Source organism: Watersipora subatra, chromosome 2 (genome assembly GCF_963576615.1).
Source record: "Watersipora subatra chromosome 2, tzWatSuba1.1, whole genome shotgun sequence".
In the NCBI taxonomy this organism is placed as follows: Eukaryota; Metazoa; Bryozoa; class Gymnolaemata; order Cheilostomatida; family Watersiporidae; genus Watersipora; species Watersipora subatra.
The window spans coordinates 31,928,862-31,947,964 of NC_088709.1; the positions used below are offsets into that span (position 1 = coordinate 31,928,862).

Sequence of the window (19,103 nt, forward strand, 5' to 3'; positions counted from 1 at the left end):
TTCCTATGTTCAACCGGGTATCTGTATAGCGGGGTCAATATCAATTTCCACGTCCAATCGCAACACTAACTGTCTACCACTTTTGGAGTTACCTATTGCAAAACAAACCGTCTATTGGCGAATTAATGTTATGGTCACTTCTTTATTTGATTAAATTTGGTTGATATAGCAAGCTTGAAAGCTATCTCTGTTTAAAAATTTTAGTGATCATGGCTAAGCTAGTTTCAGTCGTCAAAAGTGGCGACCATACGTACGCTAAAAGACAAATGCCCTTAGTTGTTGAAGACAACGTAACGGTGAGTATCGTGTTTGAACGTAACACCAACTATTACTTTAACTCGTGATTCCTGCATAAATGTAGTTGCATTATGACATACCATAGCGGATATCGCTTTTCTGACTTCATAACTTTATTTGACACCATCAGTTTTTGCTGGATACGTTTTCCATCGTTAGCTGTAAAAGAAAAACCTTCAATGAAGGTAGACTATTGAATAACATTCATTAAGTTGCATTCTAAATTTTGATTTACAGAGTTTGCTATTGCTCATTATTTGGCTACTAATTTTAAACAATAGCTCCACAACTGCAAAGCTAAATCAAAGTCATTAAATATGTCAACAACAAACTCTTTCTGGCCAAGAACAACCAGAGACATTCGCGACAAATCAAGTAGAGTTCTAGATGAGTGAGGTACTTGCAAGAGTATTTTATTTATTTTCTGCACTGTCTTACTTTTAATGTAAACTGCAAAATATTACTAATACAAATGCTAATTAATACTAAATTACCATGATGGACAGAAAATATATACATGTATAATTTATGTAGTATGTATTAAAACAATATTTCAAAAATATATATATGTACAGATATAACTACTAACAAAAGTGAAATTAAAACATTGTGCAGAGTCTTTTGCAATGAGTTCCCACGCTGTTGCCTCATTTTGAGGATTTCGGTGGGAAAATCTCTGATCTGAAATACCCCAAAGGAACACTACTATAATGAAATTTATTATGGTGCAAACTTGATGTCATACTTAAAGGTATTGTAATCGCAAGCTACTCTACATTGTAGACAACATAGTAATATCTGTATGCTTGCTGCTTCCATAAACTTTTTCAGAATCCTTATCTGGAAAAAACTTTGTAAATGTCAATTCCCAACACATCAGTTAGCACAACAAGAAGGCATAGACCTGGTTCATAACATGTTGCATAGAAATTTATTTTGAGCTTTAAAAGGCCATCACCAAGTAAACTATTTTTAGATTGTAGGTTTATGTAATCCAAAAATTTCTCAGATCTCTGCCTCATTATTTTTTTGCATTCGAATCGATTTATTGCCTTTTTAGAATGCTATTATTGTGTTTTAGTAGATTATCACAGGAACTACCTAATAATTCCTAGAAAATCTTTGGCATTTCAAACAAGCTGTATTCCATGGGTTTAGTTTTAGTCAAAATTGTTAATCTTTATGACGTAAGCTGTTCTTTTTTATTTTATTACAATGTAGCTAGGCTTTTCACAATCACATAAGGAGTACTTCAGGAATGCTAACTTTTGAATTCTACATTTAAAAGATCTTTATTCTGTCAACCTTTGAACCTTGTCAGCCTTGAAACCTCTGCAGGTCTCTGCAGTCTCTAGATTTGTCACTTAATCTTCATTAAGCTCAGTTGTTTCAATGACAACTTTCCCAGGCTGTCACACTCACTTTCAGTTGGTGAGTACATTGTACCATATAACTTGCATTTATGTTGAGATTGTAATATTTAGTCTGTGTAAATATTCTGTTATTTTAGATGGTGTTACAGTTTTCTGACAGTTGTTTGAATTGTGGTTTGGGAAACGCTTCCCAAATTGAGGTTGATAGGTTCATCTCTAAGTACACGAGTCTAGATGCGAGTGAGAGGCTTTCAGCGACCACAACAAATCAGAGTGAGATTGCTGAGCAACTCGCTAGTCTCGTTCCCTGTGTTGGGTGTCGCAAAAGGTCCGTACTTTGTTCATTGACTAGTCTTTTGAAGTCAGTACCTTGTATTAGCACATTCTTTTACCAGGCCTATTTAGAGTGTACTGTAATGCAGTGATTATCAGTCATGCTTTGAATGTGTGGATGTCTGAGTATGTACCCGGGTATGTAGTATGTATTGTTAAAGTGGTCAGACTTGTTCATAGAATTGTAGTGTTAACTATGGAAATCTGCAAGACTTGCGAAACATTTCAATAGTGGTTGTGTTGAGCTGTTGTCATAGGGTTGCTTGTGGTTGATGCAAGCCAGTTTTTTTTGCGACTTCTGTCGTTTTTTTATTAGTTATCTGAGCAGATCTTTAATTTTGTAGAATATTTTTTGGAACATATTTTTTGCTTTAACAAAATGGCTGGTGGAGTAAATATTTCCTTAAAAGCACCATAACTGAGGTGACATGTTTCTAAACATTACAGTTAGGCTTAACAATGCCAGTAAGAATTTTTTTGCTTTACGCTCTCATTATCTGACCATGTTGGTCAGCCGCGGCAAGCCTCTACATGTACAGTATATACAATTTTAAAAATGGACAAACAAGCTTTTTCTTGCAGAGCATTGTACTACATTTTTAGAAACATCATTTAAACTCAGATATTTTTAGAAACAACAATTAAGGAGAATACATATTTAGTTGAAGAAGAGTCAGTTAACACCATTGAGTATTTGAAACAACAATTAAGGAGAATACATATTTAGATGAAGAAGAGTCAGTTAACACCATTGAGTATTTGAAACAAACGATAAAACTCTTTTTTTAAATTTGTTTTTTAAATTAGTTAAGAATGTATGTAATCTATAATAGCATACTGTGAATGGGTAGCTAAAGCTGTTCATGCCGGTAATAATTTTAAATTACTAGTAAATAATTTTTGTTGTTGTTAAGCTAGCAAAATTAATCAACAGGAAATAGATGAACATTCTCTTTGATTCAGAAAAGCTGATAATTGACAAAGTTTTACTTCTACATCTTACTTTTGTCTCTGATAGTTGTAGAGTGTTAAAGTATGCTCACTATTGCTTGTCAGACATTTTTAAATGACCAACAGTGTCATTACGCATGTCATCTTTTGCCAGTGTTGAGCGTATGTTAGATCACCTCGCCCTTTCTGGAAATTCGACCTTGGATCCTATGCAAATCAGTAGCTCCCGAGCCAAGCACTGTCAGATTACATTGAAGAGGAATTTCAGGGATGACCCTAAGCTGCTGTTTGCCATGTTCTACATTTATGGGTATGCCTATTACCTTTAGACTTGTGTCCTCGATTCACACATTCCAGTTTGAGATTTTATACAACCTTGTGGTACGATTAGGGTGCTACGAGAATTCTGAGTTTGACTGTACACTGCATGCGAGCCCTGAGGAAATGTTTGATATGTTTTGGTGTTGGGTAATGTACAAGGAACCGATGTGGAGTTTTAATCAATCTGTTGCCATACTTTGGTTCAAAGTTCCCCACTCTAGCCTGCTGGCAAAGGCCATTTATACGCTTGGAAGCATACAAATGGCTCTCTTTGGTTGAACCAGCTGGTCCTAAAAGTGTTTATATATAATTCATTTGGAAGCATAAGAGACTAATTTTTTTGTTGCTGATGTGCTGTATATGCACACACATCTTAACGCACTTCTGATTTATTCTAGTTTGCTGTGTTGCCTGATTATTTGGTGGTTCAACAGCCTTGATTGATGTTATTATTTTGGCCAACAAAATGTCACTTTTCGTGTCATTCTGTCAGAATGTTCTAAACCCTGTATGAGCAGTATGGCATATATCTATGAGCAGTATGGCATATATCTATGAGTGTTGTAAGACCTGTATAAGCAGTATGGCATATATCTCTGAGTGTTGTAAGACCTGTATGAGCAGTATGGCATATATATCTGTGAGCAGTATGGCATATATCTCTGAGTGTTGTAAGACCTGTATGAGCAGTATGGCATATATATCTGTGAGCAGTATGGCATATATCTCTGAGTGTTGTAAGACCTGTATGAGCAGTATGGCATATATATCTGTGAGCAGTATGGCATATATCTCTGAGTGTTGTAAGACCTGTATGAGCAGTATGGCATATATATCTGTGAGCAGTATGGCATATATCTCTGAGTGTTGTAAGACCTGTATGAGCAGTATGGCATATATCTGTGAGCAGTATGGCATATATCTATGAGTGTTGTAAGGCCTGTATGAGCAGTATGGCATATATCTATGAGCAGTATGGCATATATCTGTGAGTGTTGTAAGATGCATAAATGAGTAAACCTGTGTAATGCACTGGAATAGCTAACTCCTTTTCTTTGTAGCAGAACAAAGTGTTCAAGTTCACAATGCTACTGCGCAAACACTAATGAATATATCCTTTTTTTAAATTCCCTAGTCATATAGTCAGTTTGTGGTTGCAAGCATGTCTATTGTTTGTTCATGGGTTGACCGTTGACTGCCTTATCAATTACGAATGGATTTTTTCTTCACCAGAGCAGTTTCCTTTTGCAGTTGACAAATCTTATTCCTTTATGAGCTCCATTGCATGCTTGATACTAGGTATATCATGAGTCACAGTGTTGGAAAAAGGTTATGGGTTTTCCATCTTATCAGTTTTTACTGCTATCACAACTTCACAATGACTTTAAGAAACTCTTTGTAGAGTCTTCATGAAGGCTATGAATACATAACAGCCATGAAAGTTACAAAACATGTGCTGATCATTTAAATACCAACCGTCCACTTTCAAATGCAGGAATTAGTTTGCTGTAAAGTATAATTATGCCAGATTATTGCACTTGCTAATCAATATGTCATTGGGAAATCCCTTTTACTAGTATAATTGCCCATTTTTACTTCTTTTAGATAAAAAGAAATTAATATGGAAATTACGCAAAATGTACACTCAATGGTCTTGCGGTAGTTTGTCTGGAAATATTTTACAATGAGCAAAGCATTTGGTTTATATTGCTTGACCTTTTTGTACATAGTTCGATGTTACTAGTACAGCAGTCTAAATGATCATTATTTGCTATCTAGCAACAAGCTGCAGGAGTATGTTGGAGCTATTCCAAGAAGTAAAAAGAATAAGAGATGTCAGTTACATTCTCTCGACACCCAGAAAACCAAATCTACGAGGTATGCAGTTTTCTGTTCATCAGAATCTGTAATATTTTACTACCTGCTCCCAGCTGGTAGCAGGATAATTGTCAAATAAAGTTACACATTCCAAGATATTTACAGTGATCCTTGTTTTTTAAAAACTCAGTAGTATCGGAAGTAGCCAATAAGCCAAAGGTATTCTAAACTAACACCAATCCATCATTTTTTTTACGTCATCAAGCCATTTGCACATAACGCTCGTTCTTAAAAAAGCTGCCATATTTTTAGAAAACATTCGTTATTCTTTGGTTTGATAGTACTTTTTTGGTGTTGTTTTGATACTATAATAAAAAATCTGCAACCTAAAGCATCGTTGTCAAAAATTCATTGCAAAAGCTTCATGTTTTTAACGATAAAATTGTCTATAAATATGGCCGACAACGATAAAATGACGTCACGAAAAAATGAAGGGTATGCTGGGCATAGAACTGCAAACACATGCACCAAGCACACGAGTGTTAAATGTCAGACCCAGTCATCGGTCTCCGAATTGGTGCCATATATTAGCCGCCTTGCCAGAGCTTTTGGGTGAACTTGGGGAGAATATGATTGCTTGTTGCTGTGGAGTGTTAAAGTAATTTTAAGCAGGCTGAACAAAGTCTGTGTATTTTTGATAAAATTATTGGGCAGTCAGCTTTCATTTTATTCATTTCTATTTCTTTCAAAGTGATTTATAATCGTTTCATGTACTCTGCACGAATGTGAAGTCCGTTGTTAAAGCTACATATACTTATAGTTAAATATCTACTCAATAACAAAAAGTGTATGCCATTGCTACTTCCTTGTTTTGCTTTGTGTTATTTTGTTTAAGATAGCCTAATATTCGTAGTAACACCAAGTCTTACTGTGAACAACTATTGCAAATATTCAACCAACCCACTGTCTATTGATTCAAGCCCTTTTTCTACAGTTATTTCAGTAATGCGAAAGTCAGCAAAGTTTTATAACTTTCATGTTTGTTTTTATTATAAAAGCAGAATATAAACAGAATCTCATGCTTGTAGTTGCACTAGAAACGCGGAAACATGGAAATGGTTCATTGATAAAGTTTTTTGTTAAGTATGCTTTTAGAAAGTAATGTGTAGGCAGCGGTAAGAGTGCGTAATAGGCAGCGTGTGGCCATGCCACTGTACAATGTATGTGGGCTAAGGGAGGCGAGTTTAACACTGGAGTCTGGGCTTGACATAATTCGCCGACATGCTTTTTCACCAGATCCTACGTACAAGTGAACATTGTTTCATAGCTTTGGTTTGTTTTTCCGTACTTCCGCTTTACGTAGGATTACGGACTTTTGGCCGATTTGTGTGATACAAGTTTTTAGTACAATTTCAAGGTTCCATGCTGACTGACGTATTAGTTTTTGAGATGTTTCAAAAATGCCAAAAGCACTTCTCACCCACCAAAAAATAAAAAATGGCTGCCCCTCAGAATATTAGTTTCTAATTACATCCTGACATATTTAGTAATGAATATCATAAATAGATAAAACTAGAAAGGTTCTTCTCCTCAGCGTCAAAAGCTGCACAATAAAACTATTTGCGTTTCAATTCATAAAAAATATATTCACTCTATTAGGGTCGGTATGCATCATTCATTGTTTCTTCGGTTACCTTTAAACCATCACATCTTTGAAAAATGTGAAAAGGACCATATTTGAATTTTGGTTTTTTCTTCGACTTCTACAAGCTTGGAGCTTCAATATGATATTCAGTTCCAAAGAAATTGTACTCTTCTGCGTGCTTTCACAGTTGATAGAAAGTCGTTATTAGGATTTAGGCTTATGGACTTTCTGGTGTATTAAAGGTTAAGCTTCAGAGTATTAAATTGGTTTTAACATAAATCAACATGAAAAACTTATTGCTATATATAGAGTTTTGATAGCATGAGACATCTACCTACTCATATGAGGGTATTCATTTCATTCCTCATTTCCTTGGTAGTAACTGGGTGGATCTGTGGGCTCTTCTCACAGATGAGTGCCGAGAGGAGGTGCTAATGATTGACTACCAGAAGTTTATGGAGGCAATGGTTGTTTACCTCGAGAAGCACAGGTTTGTAATGTTACCTACAGTATGCGTCAGAGCACTGGCTATTTGAGGAGTTCATTACAAATTCCTCTTGTCAAAGTTATTTCATTTATTTTTTTGGCTGTACTACAATATTTGTTTATAGTAAAATGAAATTCTAGTTGATGCAAATAGCAGTACATTATTCTGGTTGTTTGTTGTTGGTTGCACATTCTACTGCAGAATGGTTTTTCTTGGGATTAGAGTTATCTTCTCTTGTATTTGAAAAGAACTGTCAATTAAGTTTTGTCTTTCATGTTTTATGCAAACTTTCTGCAAAATTACATGATAACAAAACAGATGAATAAAACCTTTGTGTGGGCAGACAACTCACGCATTGAGTTGTCATACAATTATACAGTCGTACCTTGACATACGAGCTTAATGCATTCTGAAACTGAGCTCGTATGCCAATGTGCTTGTATATCAATATTATATTCCTTATATAAAGTAACTAAACACAAATTAATCTGTTCCCATACTTCGGAAAAGTCACCTAAAACGGGATATTAGGATGGAAGAACGTGTTTCTAATTGTTGTAATTCAGTACCTATGCTTTTAGTGGTTATGTTCTGCAATAAAATGTAACATTGCTATGTACAGTACTGTATGGGGTTTTTACTTTCGACGTAGTGTGAAAGAGACTTGACAGTACGCGTTCAGTACGCTAGACTTCATGAACATATCATATTCTTGTAACTTATCATAAACTTTCAATTTAACTTGAATGAATTTACCTCGTTAAACACAATTAAAGCGTGTTTCTTACCCGACTGTGAACAGCTGGTGGTGTATCTGCGGTCTTTGGTGGTGCCCGAGAAGACAATGCTCTTAGCGTCTTTGGTGCACGCAGCGATCATGCAATTCAGGAATTGCCTGCTCTTAGACAATGGTATCTTTTATGCATGGAGTTAAGATATAACATGTGTTTTCGGGTAAAGGTCTTATTAATTCCTTAACTCTAATCGGACATACGGATTAATTGGAAAATGGAAATTAGGGAAATCAAAACGCTCAATGCATTCTGGCTGCGCGGGCCACCTGTGCACTGTTCTCACTACTGACGACATCCTTGTACCTACACCTGGGACTGTGTAAAAGTTCAACTCGCTGAACTTTGCCAGCGGCCACCACTGGCAGAGAAATTGCCGCCGACTCTTGCCAGCCTGTCGGTTCTCAGCAACATCGGCAGCTGCCGGTTGCGCTGCCGCGGCTCCTTACTGTGGAGTGAGCACCGGGCTTTAATGCTAAGTTTTAATCTTTTACCAAACTTAATTTTAATTATGTCATCGTCTTAATTTTTGATTATTTGTTTCTGGCTTGACGCGTTTTCCCTCGCTTATTAGCAGACCTTATTAAAACTATTTCAAACTGATGTGGCGAGAAAGACCGATTGATGCTGTTCTCGAACGTGGCCTCTCGCATACTTCACTATTTAGTGGGCTTCGAGAACCTGCTCGAGTCTCAAATATTTCTCGTATCTCCAAGCAGTAACTTACTCGAAATTCTGCTCTTATCTCAATTTTCTCGAATGTTGGGTCACTTGCATGTCGAGGTATGAATGCATTATATTTTCTAAACTTAATTAAGTTTGTTGTTTATTAGATTTACTCTTTGCTCCAGCATTATTTAAAAAGATCTCTAATAACCAAATATAGTTCTGGGTTGGACACAGTGAAAATGTGAAACTCTTTTATTTGAATAATATAAAAGTGCACATGTCTCGTTCTGGATATTTTAAATATGGCAATGTACAAAACATTCCTCGTTATAAAGTTGGTGGTTTTAATCTTACATACGGCGTTACAGATTTTGTATCGAGTGCAAAACCAAAGTGCTGCACGCTCACGGACTGCTCATCGGAGACGATGGGAAGAAAAAGGATAAAAGCTACTGCCCAGCCCTCTATGAGGGCATCAACTACTGCAAGAATGCCAAGCATGTGCACGTCAAGAATGAGGTGGAGTTTATTGCAAACCTTATAGCTCGTGCGGAACCAGATCTCATGGGCAGGTGAGAGCCCCCAAAGTCAGTTAGTAAAATAAATGATGCTTCAGACACTTTCTTGACGGAACTTTACAGGAGATTAGAAGTATTGGTTCAGAGTTTCATGATTGGCTAGGTATTCTAATATGTCGACATGATCGGGAGATTCTCATAATTGTCTAGAGATGCCAATGTGTCATGTGTTCTAATGGTTGGGTAGAAACGCCAATGTGTCAACATATACAAAGGTGATGGTCTCTTGGATGGTTAGGGATTCCGGTGTTTCAACATACACTAAGGTTGTGATCTCTCGACTGGGAATTCCAGTGTATCGACACACACTAAGGTTGCGAACTCTTGACTGGGAATTCCGGTGTGTCAATATACATACAGGTTGTGCTCTCATGGTTGGTTAGGGATTCCATTTTATCAACATCCCTGAAGTTTGTGGTCTCAGGGTTGGATAGGTATTCCAATGTGTCAACATGGTTCAGAAGTCTTGGCTGGAATTTCCAATGTTTGATCAATTCTTAAAATATCAGTTTGTGACTATCTAAGCCATTCATGGAAAACCTATTAAGATTTAATTATTTTAGATCACCAGTCTGACAGTGATACTGTCAAGTGATAGACTGAAGGTCAGCTGTGCGCTGAGTTGCTGTATTCCACTGATAAGCTACTGCGGCTCTGTCTTATTTAGGATCGCTTGTTGTACTGCTTATCAATGATGAATACTTGAAGTAATTACACGTGGTGATAATACAAATGTGCACATTGTATAACTCAATGTAACAGATTTAAGTAAAAACCTCAACTATATGCAAAAACTAAATTAACAGTAATAATCAGTAATAAGAGGTTTTATTTGTTTCCTTGAAAATGCGTGACCTGTAGTGCCTGTAGCGGAGTGTCTGTGATGCGCATGTTCTGCGGTAGAGTGAGTATTAGAACTACACAGAATAACTTATTCTAACTCACACTATATAGAACTTGCATTGACCTAATCCTTATACTTTTATTACTTTGCATTTAATTTTTTATTTTTACCAGCTTTTTTACCTTTTTCCACAAAATTGTACTGTTTCAAGAAAATTTAGACTTAACAGGCTTCATGAAGATTTCAGGTCTGAAAGGCAGTGCTGCTATTAATGCTATGACAAATGATTTAGAACTGTGTCTACGAGCACCTTAATTTAGATTAAAACAACTTTGTTGGTTTAGCCAATGACTAGGCTCGGTATCCTATTGGAAAATATAGATTAACCTTCTTTTATCCTTTTATGTTTCAATGTTAGTAAACCTACCGGTTAAATCTGTTTGTGCATTTCGCTTTGTTTTTCTTTTCGCAGTCGTCGGGAGAGACACGCCAAAACTTTGGACATCGCCCAAGAAGAGGTGCTGACCTGCCTCGGCTCCTACCTTTACGTCAGGTTTAATCGTCTCCTTCAAAAAATAAAACTCGAGGAACAGACATGGCAGCAGTTATTTTACATTGGTATTTGCTGCCTGAAGCAGAACTTTGAGGTAAATATGTGGATTAATAGAGATTTGGTGTCACTGTTGTGCAGGTAATGGTAACAAGTGGCAAATGCTAATGGCTGTAACAACTCGCAGAAGGACAGACTTTATAATTGTTGACACTTCGGAGTGTTTGTAAGGATGAGCTGGTTTAATCAATTTCCTATAGCCGCTGCCGACAATGTCAAATAAGTATTGCCACTCTTTACTATCGTTTGGTTTGATCAGTGGGCCCATTTGTCTCTAGACATCAGCCATCATATGATACGATGCTGACAGGTGACTCAACAACAACGACCACCATATCATATGATACAATGCTGACAGGTGACACTCGAGGTGGAGCCACTACTTCTATCAGGTGTAGAAAGGTTCAGTAGAATATTTTTTGCTAGGATAAACTTGTTGCTGTCTCGACAGGTGGCGCTTGAGGAGAAGCAAGGGATTTCACAGCTCGAGCTGCTCTGCTCTGAACTTGAGCTCGAGGAGAAGAACAAAGAGCATAAAAAGGAAATGAAGAGGAAAAAGAAGAAAAAGTCCAAACTGAGTAAAAAGAACAAGGAGAACTCCCCTGACAATGAGGTTTGTTACTGCGTGTTAGGGTTGTACACATTGAGATATGTTGGTACACGTTGAGATATGTTGGTACACGTTGAGATATGTCGGTACACGTTGAGATATGTCGGTACACGTTGAGATATGTCGGTACACGTTGAGATATGTCGGTACACGTTGAGATATGTCGGTACACGTTGAAATATGTCGGTACACGTTGAAATATGTCGGTACACGTTGAAATATGTCGGTACACGTTGAGATATGTCGGTACACGTTGAGATATGTCGGTACACGTTGAGATATGTCGGTACACGTTAAGATCTGTCGGTACACGTTGAGATATGTCGGTACACGTTGAGATATGTCGGTACACGTTGAGATATGTCGGGACACGTTGAGATATGTCGGTACACGTTGAGCTATGTCGGTACACGTTGAGATATGTTGGTACACGTTGAGATATGTTGGTACACGTTGAGATATGTTGGTACACGTTGAGATATGTTAGTACACGATGAGATATGTTGGTACACGATGAGATATGTTGGTACATATTGAGATATGTTGGTGGGTGGATGGAGACAGGCGATACAGTTCAGAGAAAATTCCTGAACTTCTGAACATTTTATGGCATGCTCATGTTTTCAACAAGTTTTTCCTTTTATATATGCACTATCACCTTTTTTATATACGTACCTGCACATCTATATTAATACATCATACATTGTTAGGGTGTGTAAGTGCGTCCTATGCGCCTTCTGCCAGGTCACCAAAAACATTGGTTTTAAAACTTTGTCTGTTTCCAGCCTAGACACCCACCCGCTGACTATCTGATTTAAATTGAAAGAAATTATAAGCATCGCCAGGCTTACTGCTAGATTGTATATGTATATAAAAAACTGTATTATATTACTAGTTGTACATTGACTAGTGATTATTAGCAAGCTTCTCACACATATATAGCTTTTGCTGTTTTCATGAGGTCACGTTACGTCGATAGTTAGAGAGATTTAGTGCATCGAAAGACGACCTGTTGACATACTGTAGTTTCAGAACTGTTATGATCGATGTATCATTGTTTAACTTTGTGTATGGAATCACATTGGCTAGTTTTTTGACGAGCTTCTACTGATTGGATGAACAATATTGGTAGGCGCAAAAATAAAATTGAAAATCATGTGTGCCATTTATATCTACCTTCGGACGTGGAATCAGTCAAGCTCTGCAACTTATCCCAAGTTTGGAAATTAATATTCTGGGTTGACCTGCCAACACAAGATCACATGATAACCTTATAAAAACCAGTTATTGACCCACATCATCAGCCAATAGTTTTGATATAGCTTGTTGCATATTTAGAGTACCCAAAGTGTAACTTTAAAAATTCAATTTCACTCACAAAACTGGTGTTTAGGCTGCTTTAGAGTCTATCCGTGTACACAAGGTGGTTTATAATAAAATACTTATCGATACATGATAGATAAGCCATCATTTAGGCCTACATGTTTCCCTGAACTTGGAGTTATTGTTGATGTGCTGCCTTCAAAGATAAGCAATTAACATGATTATTACTCCATCTATTGGATAATCACATGGTATTCGAATTCAATAAAATTTGTTGGTGAAGCAGCACATGTTTGGTTGCGATAGTCTGCAAGAATGAACTATTTATATACATCTCGGAGCACTGTTTTTTGTGATGCGCTTGTCCACTGTCAATGAAGTCTATTGGACTCTGTTATCTTGTACACTCGTGTACATCGATCAAGACAGAAACTTATAATTGTGATAGGTAGATGATTGGAATCCCAATTGCACATGTGTACCTCAAAAGCATGTTCCTCACATATCTGAGCGCCCACTTTATATCAGATTACTAAAGCCATGTAGTCTTAAATTATTGCAATTCCTGGCAACTAGAACATTTTACTAATTTAGTAGTGTTACAGGGCCTCTTGGTCTTACGAGGCATGGGTGTGGTAAACTCTTATGCAGCGAGTCTATTTTGACAATCAACTGCAGGTGCCCTAAATACTGATCCTCAGGGTTAAATAGAAAACAAGTAAACGATGGTAACCTATAAAGGCTATTCTTATTATTTTATTCAAACTTTTTTTGCTTATTTATCATATCTAAAATAGATACTATAACTCCATTGATATCTTATCTATGATATCAATTGAGGCTAGTACAGTCATCATATACAGGTATCTATATTAATACCCTGTCATAATACGCTCTAACAAACTTGTTCTGTCTGTTGCATAGAGTGAAGAGTGTGTTGTGGGTGGATGTAACCAATGTTCGGAGTTGTCTCATGGACAGATGACATCCCCAGACAGGTGCATCCCATGCAACTCTCTCAGTCCCAATCGTTACCCAACCAGCACCTCACCCGTTTCAGCCAAGTCCCAGACCAAACCCACTTCTACAACTTTGTGCAGCTGTGATCGGGATGAAACCAGTCACCACTCAGAAACAGGTTTGTGCTAGAGTGCTGAGCAACAACTTTTATTGATGGCTGAGAGTAGAAAATTGCAATTTGGAGTTATAAGTTAATGTTATGAGTTATCTTATCTGAATGGATAGTTTTGACGCCGATCATCTATGCATTGTCTCAGGTGTGAGATATGCTTACAGGCATCATGACCAATTTATATGTATTTCTATAGTCTATTAAGAAATATTCCTTACCGTCATCTTCGAGGCGTGGATTCTTTTTAAACTACAGTATAGATGGGTAAACCGATTTTATGCTAGCTCCGAAGCTATCTTACTAAGATGTACATTGTTTTTTTATTATATGAAATCAGTCAAGCTTTGATGTCGTCTTAACATATATGTTAATTATAATTATAATATAAAATAGTTATATATAATTATTTTAACCCTTATACCTTAACTTTAGGTTTGTCTCTTAACCCGAAGTAATTTCAACACGGGTGTTTGAAGTCTCTTGAAATAAAGCGGTTTGGTAAATCAGTACATATGTACAGGGAACTCTCATCATACGGCATTAGCTCGTTCTAGTGTTGGGATCGTAAGGTGAAAATGTCGTATGGAACGGTATGGGAACCTATAGTAATTATCTAAGGCACACCTCCCCGGTAAAAACATTTTATATTTATATGAGTACATGTTAAAATAAGTAACAAAATAGTATGTTAACCTTACTAACTATAATTACCTATTCAATGGTTATGATCTGCAATAACATGTAACATTACTATGAATGGTACTGTATGGAGTTTTTACCTTCCAGACAGACAATGTCTAACAGCGGTGTGAGAGAAAGTTGGTCGCAGTTCAGTGCACTAGACTTGTAATGCTGCTACATACACACAAAACTTAGTTTTAGTATTTTACAACCCTTAACTTTAATTTTGTCATCGTCATAGTTTTTTATTACCCGTTTCCGGTTTTGTGCTTTTTGCCTCGCTTTCTTTATTACTTTTAGTCGACCTTTAGTAAAACATTTTTTCAAATTATTTTAACAAAAAAGATTGAATGATGATGTGCAAATTTGAATTTCAGAGGGACATGTTGATGTCAAATAGTGGGGAAAATGCCATAACGAGGTGCCAGAAAAAACTTTATGTTCCACATCGAAAAACGGAAAGACTAAGACAGGGACCCTATAACTCGGGGATTCACTGTACGCAGCTCTTTTTCACTTTGCTAGTCAAATAATATCAAACTGTTTCATACTTTCTTTTTTATCAGGAGATATCACGAGGAACAGGGTGGGGAACAAACCTACAACAAGCGAAAATAGCGAACGTAGAAATAAAATAGTATAATATTCTATAATAATTTAATGTTCACATGGCCTAGTTAGACTATCTACATATGCGTATAATCACTATTCTACTTGTTATTCAACTGTGTTTTATTAGAGAACTATTAAAAAACTGACGAGGAGAACTTTGCTTTGCTGACTCTTTAATCGTTATGCTGACTTCTCTGGTGTTGCAATAATTACATACCAAGTCTACAACAATGTTGCATTCATAATAGACATTGACCTTAACATTGGGCTATTTTAACGGATTACCGGTTTCTGATCTTTCAGTATTTGGCCTTGCTTGATTTGCAGCTCATTCATTTGATCATAGTTCATTTGATCATCGTGCAGATGTTATAATAGATGCTGAGAGCATCAGCACCATAAAAATATGGCTAGTAGTGGATTGATACTATGTCTTCTGTACCAGAACATCTCTACTTGCCATGGTCACTATTCAGGAGTTATGTTATTGTGTCTTGCAGACAGCGAAGTTAGCCAATCGCCAGTACATGTCAAACCAATGGCAACTTTGCTTCCATACAACTGTGCAGTAAAGACGAGCACCAGCGACCTTGGCTATTCATCCGGTTTTGACGGTTGCGACTCGTGTAGCGCATCGAGCAATGACACTGAACCTGGAGCCCTCCTCATCGACCCTGACTGCGATAAACCTACTTCAGGTATGCCTGCTCAAAGGTTCTAAGACTAGAAGTTAGTAGGGAGATACGCCGCATCACTAAAAGCTAAATTTCTTGACTCATAGGCCTAAGCTCGATTCATGTGTTTTGTTGAACGATTTCCAGAAGACGTTACCTCTGTATAGCTATCAAGGCTATATTGCAACTGTTAAAACAGCTTCACATGACTTGGTTGGTGGTTTCAAATTGGCGACCACATTATAGCAGTGACTATTAAAACACCGATTGTCATAATCATGACTTCAGAAGGGCGACAACTTGCCTACTAAAGTTCATCTCAAGGTCATTAATTAGTCATATTGCTATCATGTGGTCACGTTGCTATCATGTGGTCACGCTGCTATCATGTGGTCACGCTGCTATCATGTGGTCACACGGCTATCATGTGGTCACACGGCTATCATGTGGTCACACGGCTATCATGTGGTCACACGGCTATCATGTGGTCACACGGCTATCATGTGGTCACACGGCTATCATGTGGTCACACGGCTATCATGTGGTCACACGGCTATCATGTGGTCATATTGCTATCATGTGGTCATATTGCTATCATGTGGTCATATTGCTATCATGTGGTCATATTGCTATCATGTGGTCATATTGCTATCATGTGGTCATATTGCTATCATGTGGTCATATTGCTATCATGTGGTCATATTGCTATCATGTGGTCATATTGCTATCATGTGGTCATATTGCTATCATGTGGTCATATTGCTATCATGTGGTTGCTGTTATAACAGCCACAGCTTTAAAACACTGCTATGACATCTCAGTCCATAATATAATAATGTTTGGATTCAAATAAGTTGGATTCAAATCCTTATTCTTTGTAGAGTGATAAGAGCTAAATAATTTTTCATTTTTGCGAACAACTGAGTCTCTTAATTTGGGAAAAGCTTCTAATGTTATGTTTACTGTAAAAAATATGAACAGAATTGACGAAATGTTGGAAAATTTTGTATGAATCCTTGGAGTAAGTTTTCTATCGGCTAGGCGTTTGTGTTTTTATCTGGATAGCTTAGTAGACTTGTCGATGTACAAACTGCTGTAGTCATACGGTGGGCATATTTTAAATGCTCTTGTCTCTTGTGCAGATGAGGCGAGTCTGGACCATTCCTGTGAGTCGACCACGTGTGGCTGTGGCCTGTCCAGCAGTGCATCACCTTCAACTCAAGTACGTACTTTGTCATTGCCGATTCTCACACCCAATTTGAGTAAAACGTTGTCATTTATTATCTAGTTGTGAACAATCATTTTCGTTCAGTACCTGAGTACAAACACTGCCATTCAGTACCTGAGGTAGGAGACTGAAGTTTGCAAATGAAAAATAAAGCTTGAGACATGACAGAGTGATGATGATTCTTCAAAATCATCCGCAAATTATTTCGCTATGACAATACGTATTACAGGGAAAAAGATTGCATTGAACCCAAAATATTTTCTGTATGTTGTAAACTGTTTTTTTGTTGCTACTTTATTGTAGTTAATACAGTGGAACCTCGGTTCTCAAACGCTTCGGTTCTCGAACGCTTCGGGGATCGACCAAAAAAATTGAGATTTGTTCGTCTCGCATCTCAAACATAAATTCGGTTCTCGACCAAACTGGAGCATCTGCATTAAAATTAAACGTTTGGAACAGCTCCGGAAACAGCATGGAAGCGTTCGTTAACAAAGGGAGAAGCAAGTTACGCTTCATAAATTCTTTACAAAGAGGAAGAAACCATCTAGGACGATGTCTCTCTACCGAAGAGATTTTCTAGAGAGACAACTCCTCTAGTCGAGTTAGCGTAAATTGTTTTGGAGAAAGATTCTCCTTCAAATATGTAAAGTAAATTTGCCATTGCTGTTTATATTTTCTTTTAACACGACTTTTGATGTAACATATTTGTTGTATTCTTTGCTGTTTCATTATCAATTTCTGCAATTTTTGGTATTGTATCTTAACCTTTAACGTTTTTGATGTTTTAAGATCAAAACATACGAAATGTTTACTTTTTGTTTTCTGTTTTCATCATCATAGATAGAAAATCTTTTATTAGAAATAAACACGATCTATATCCACCGTTTTTATTTATAGTATGCAGTATACAGTACAGTTTATGGCGTAAAATCTTTAACAAATACTTTACCGAAGTTGTTTTCTTGACTTGGAACGGATTAAAATTTACATACCTGTACATTTATTCTAATGAGAATAATTGTTTTGAATCTCGAACAACTCGGTTTTTGAATAACCTTTCGGAACGGATTTTGTTCGAGAACCGAGGTTCCATTGTAATAATATTTTCATAGTTGTAGACAACCTTCCTCTGTTTTACTTGTAGAAGTCTGATGCTGGTCAAATGAGCAAGTTTCACTCCACGCTGCAAGATATGTTGGAGGTGAGTTCAGAGTTTCTTCTCTAAGATTCTTTAACAAAAATTGTTTTATGTTTATTTCCTCAATTGCATTTAATTTCTCATTCATATTTTTCTAGTATATATTAATATATTATATATTAATTGGTATCACAACTTTTATATAGTCATGTGGCGAGAAGGGTGAAGAGACGGAAGAGTACATATCTGCAGCAGATATTGCAGCATTCAAAGCCAACAAGCCTAAAGTAATAAAAGCTCGTCTTGCCCTGCGTGAGACACTGAAGCAGCGCTTTGATGATCGAATGCAGAAACAGCGACAGTGCTGTAACCGGGTGGGCGAAGAATGCCTTTGTGATAAATGTTAATGTTCCATTGTGGCCAAGGAGTACCCGCCTTGCCTGTCATCATACAATTGACAGTTTTTTTCCTACTTGTCATTAGCACTCAGAAAGATTTGTCGCGGCAAGCATTGTTTGATGGCTTCTAATTTAGCTGATGATGGTAACCATGTAATATCTGGTTATATAATTCCGCTGTCATACCAAATGCTTAGGTTGACTTTTGTGAAAAAGTAAATGTTACACAATGTAGCGTGCTTAATGTTTTGTAGTTTCAAAGAACTGTTGAAATGATTTTAATATATTGTTCGGCATTAAATTATTTGTATTTTTGGTAACCTATTAGTTTTATTGATATTTAATGTAATCTGCGTGTAATGAATTGTGTGGATGCTAATGATTGGAAATATTTTTAATGATGATGAATTTTCTTGTACAACTATCATGTCATATGCAAAAGCATTTCCTGCCCATACTTGATGAGCAACATTATTGTATGCTGGCTACATTCCATGATGGAATCAATAAAGTTCAATATTTTAACTTCTGATTTGCTTTGGTATTACAAAAGCCATTTATTTGTTGAGCACAATGCATTGGTTATTATA

General features: G+C 36.8%; 1 protein-coding gene across 1 annotated transcript; it reads left to right on the forward strand.

The window, feature by feature from the left end:
* Positions 1-99: 99 nt before the first annotated feature.
* LOC137386932 (gametogenetin-binding protein 2-like) lies at positions 100-19,038 on the forward strand. The gene is made up of 13 exons (XM_068073164.1): positions 100-296; positions 1,808-1,998; positions 3,109-3,264; positions 5,055-5,153; positions 7,118-7,228; positions 9,054-9,257; positions 10,580-10,754; positions 11,169-11,330; positions 13,575-13,788; positions 15,576-15,773; positions 16,892-16,971; positions 18,122-18,178; positions 18,322-19,038. The coding sequence occupies exons 1-13, from the start codon at positions 210-212 to the stop codon at positions 18,520-18,522; spliced, it is 1,935 nt and encodes a 644-aa protein (XP_067929265.1). The 5' UTR covers positions 100-209; the 3' UTR covers positions 18,523-19,038.
* The last annotated feature ends 65 nt before the right edge of the window (positions 19,039-19,103 follow it).

What these genes read in the sequence shown, in the direction of transcription:
- LOC137386932 (XM_068073164.1), top strand. Translation starts at nt 210, where the DNA reads ATGGCTAAGCTAGTTTCAGTCGTCAAAAGTGGCGACCATACGTACGCT. An exon ending in GCCATGTTCTACATTTATGG is followed by an intron (nt 3,265 to 5,054) that starts GTATGCCTATTA and finishes TTTGCTATCTAG; the next exon opens with CAACAAGCTGCAGGAGTATG. An exon ending in CAGAAAACCAAATCTACGAG is followed by an intron (nt 5,154 to 7,117) that starts GTATGCAGTTTT and finishes TTTCCTTGGTAG; the next exon opens with TAACTGGGTGGATCTGTGGG.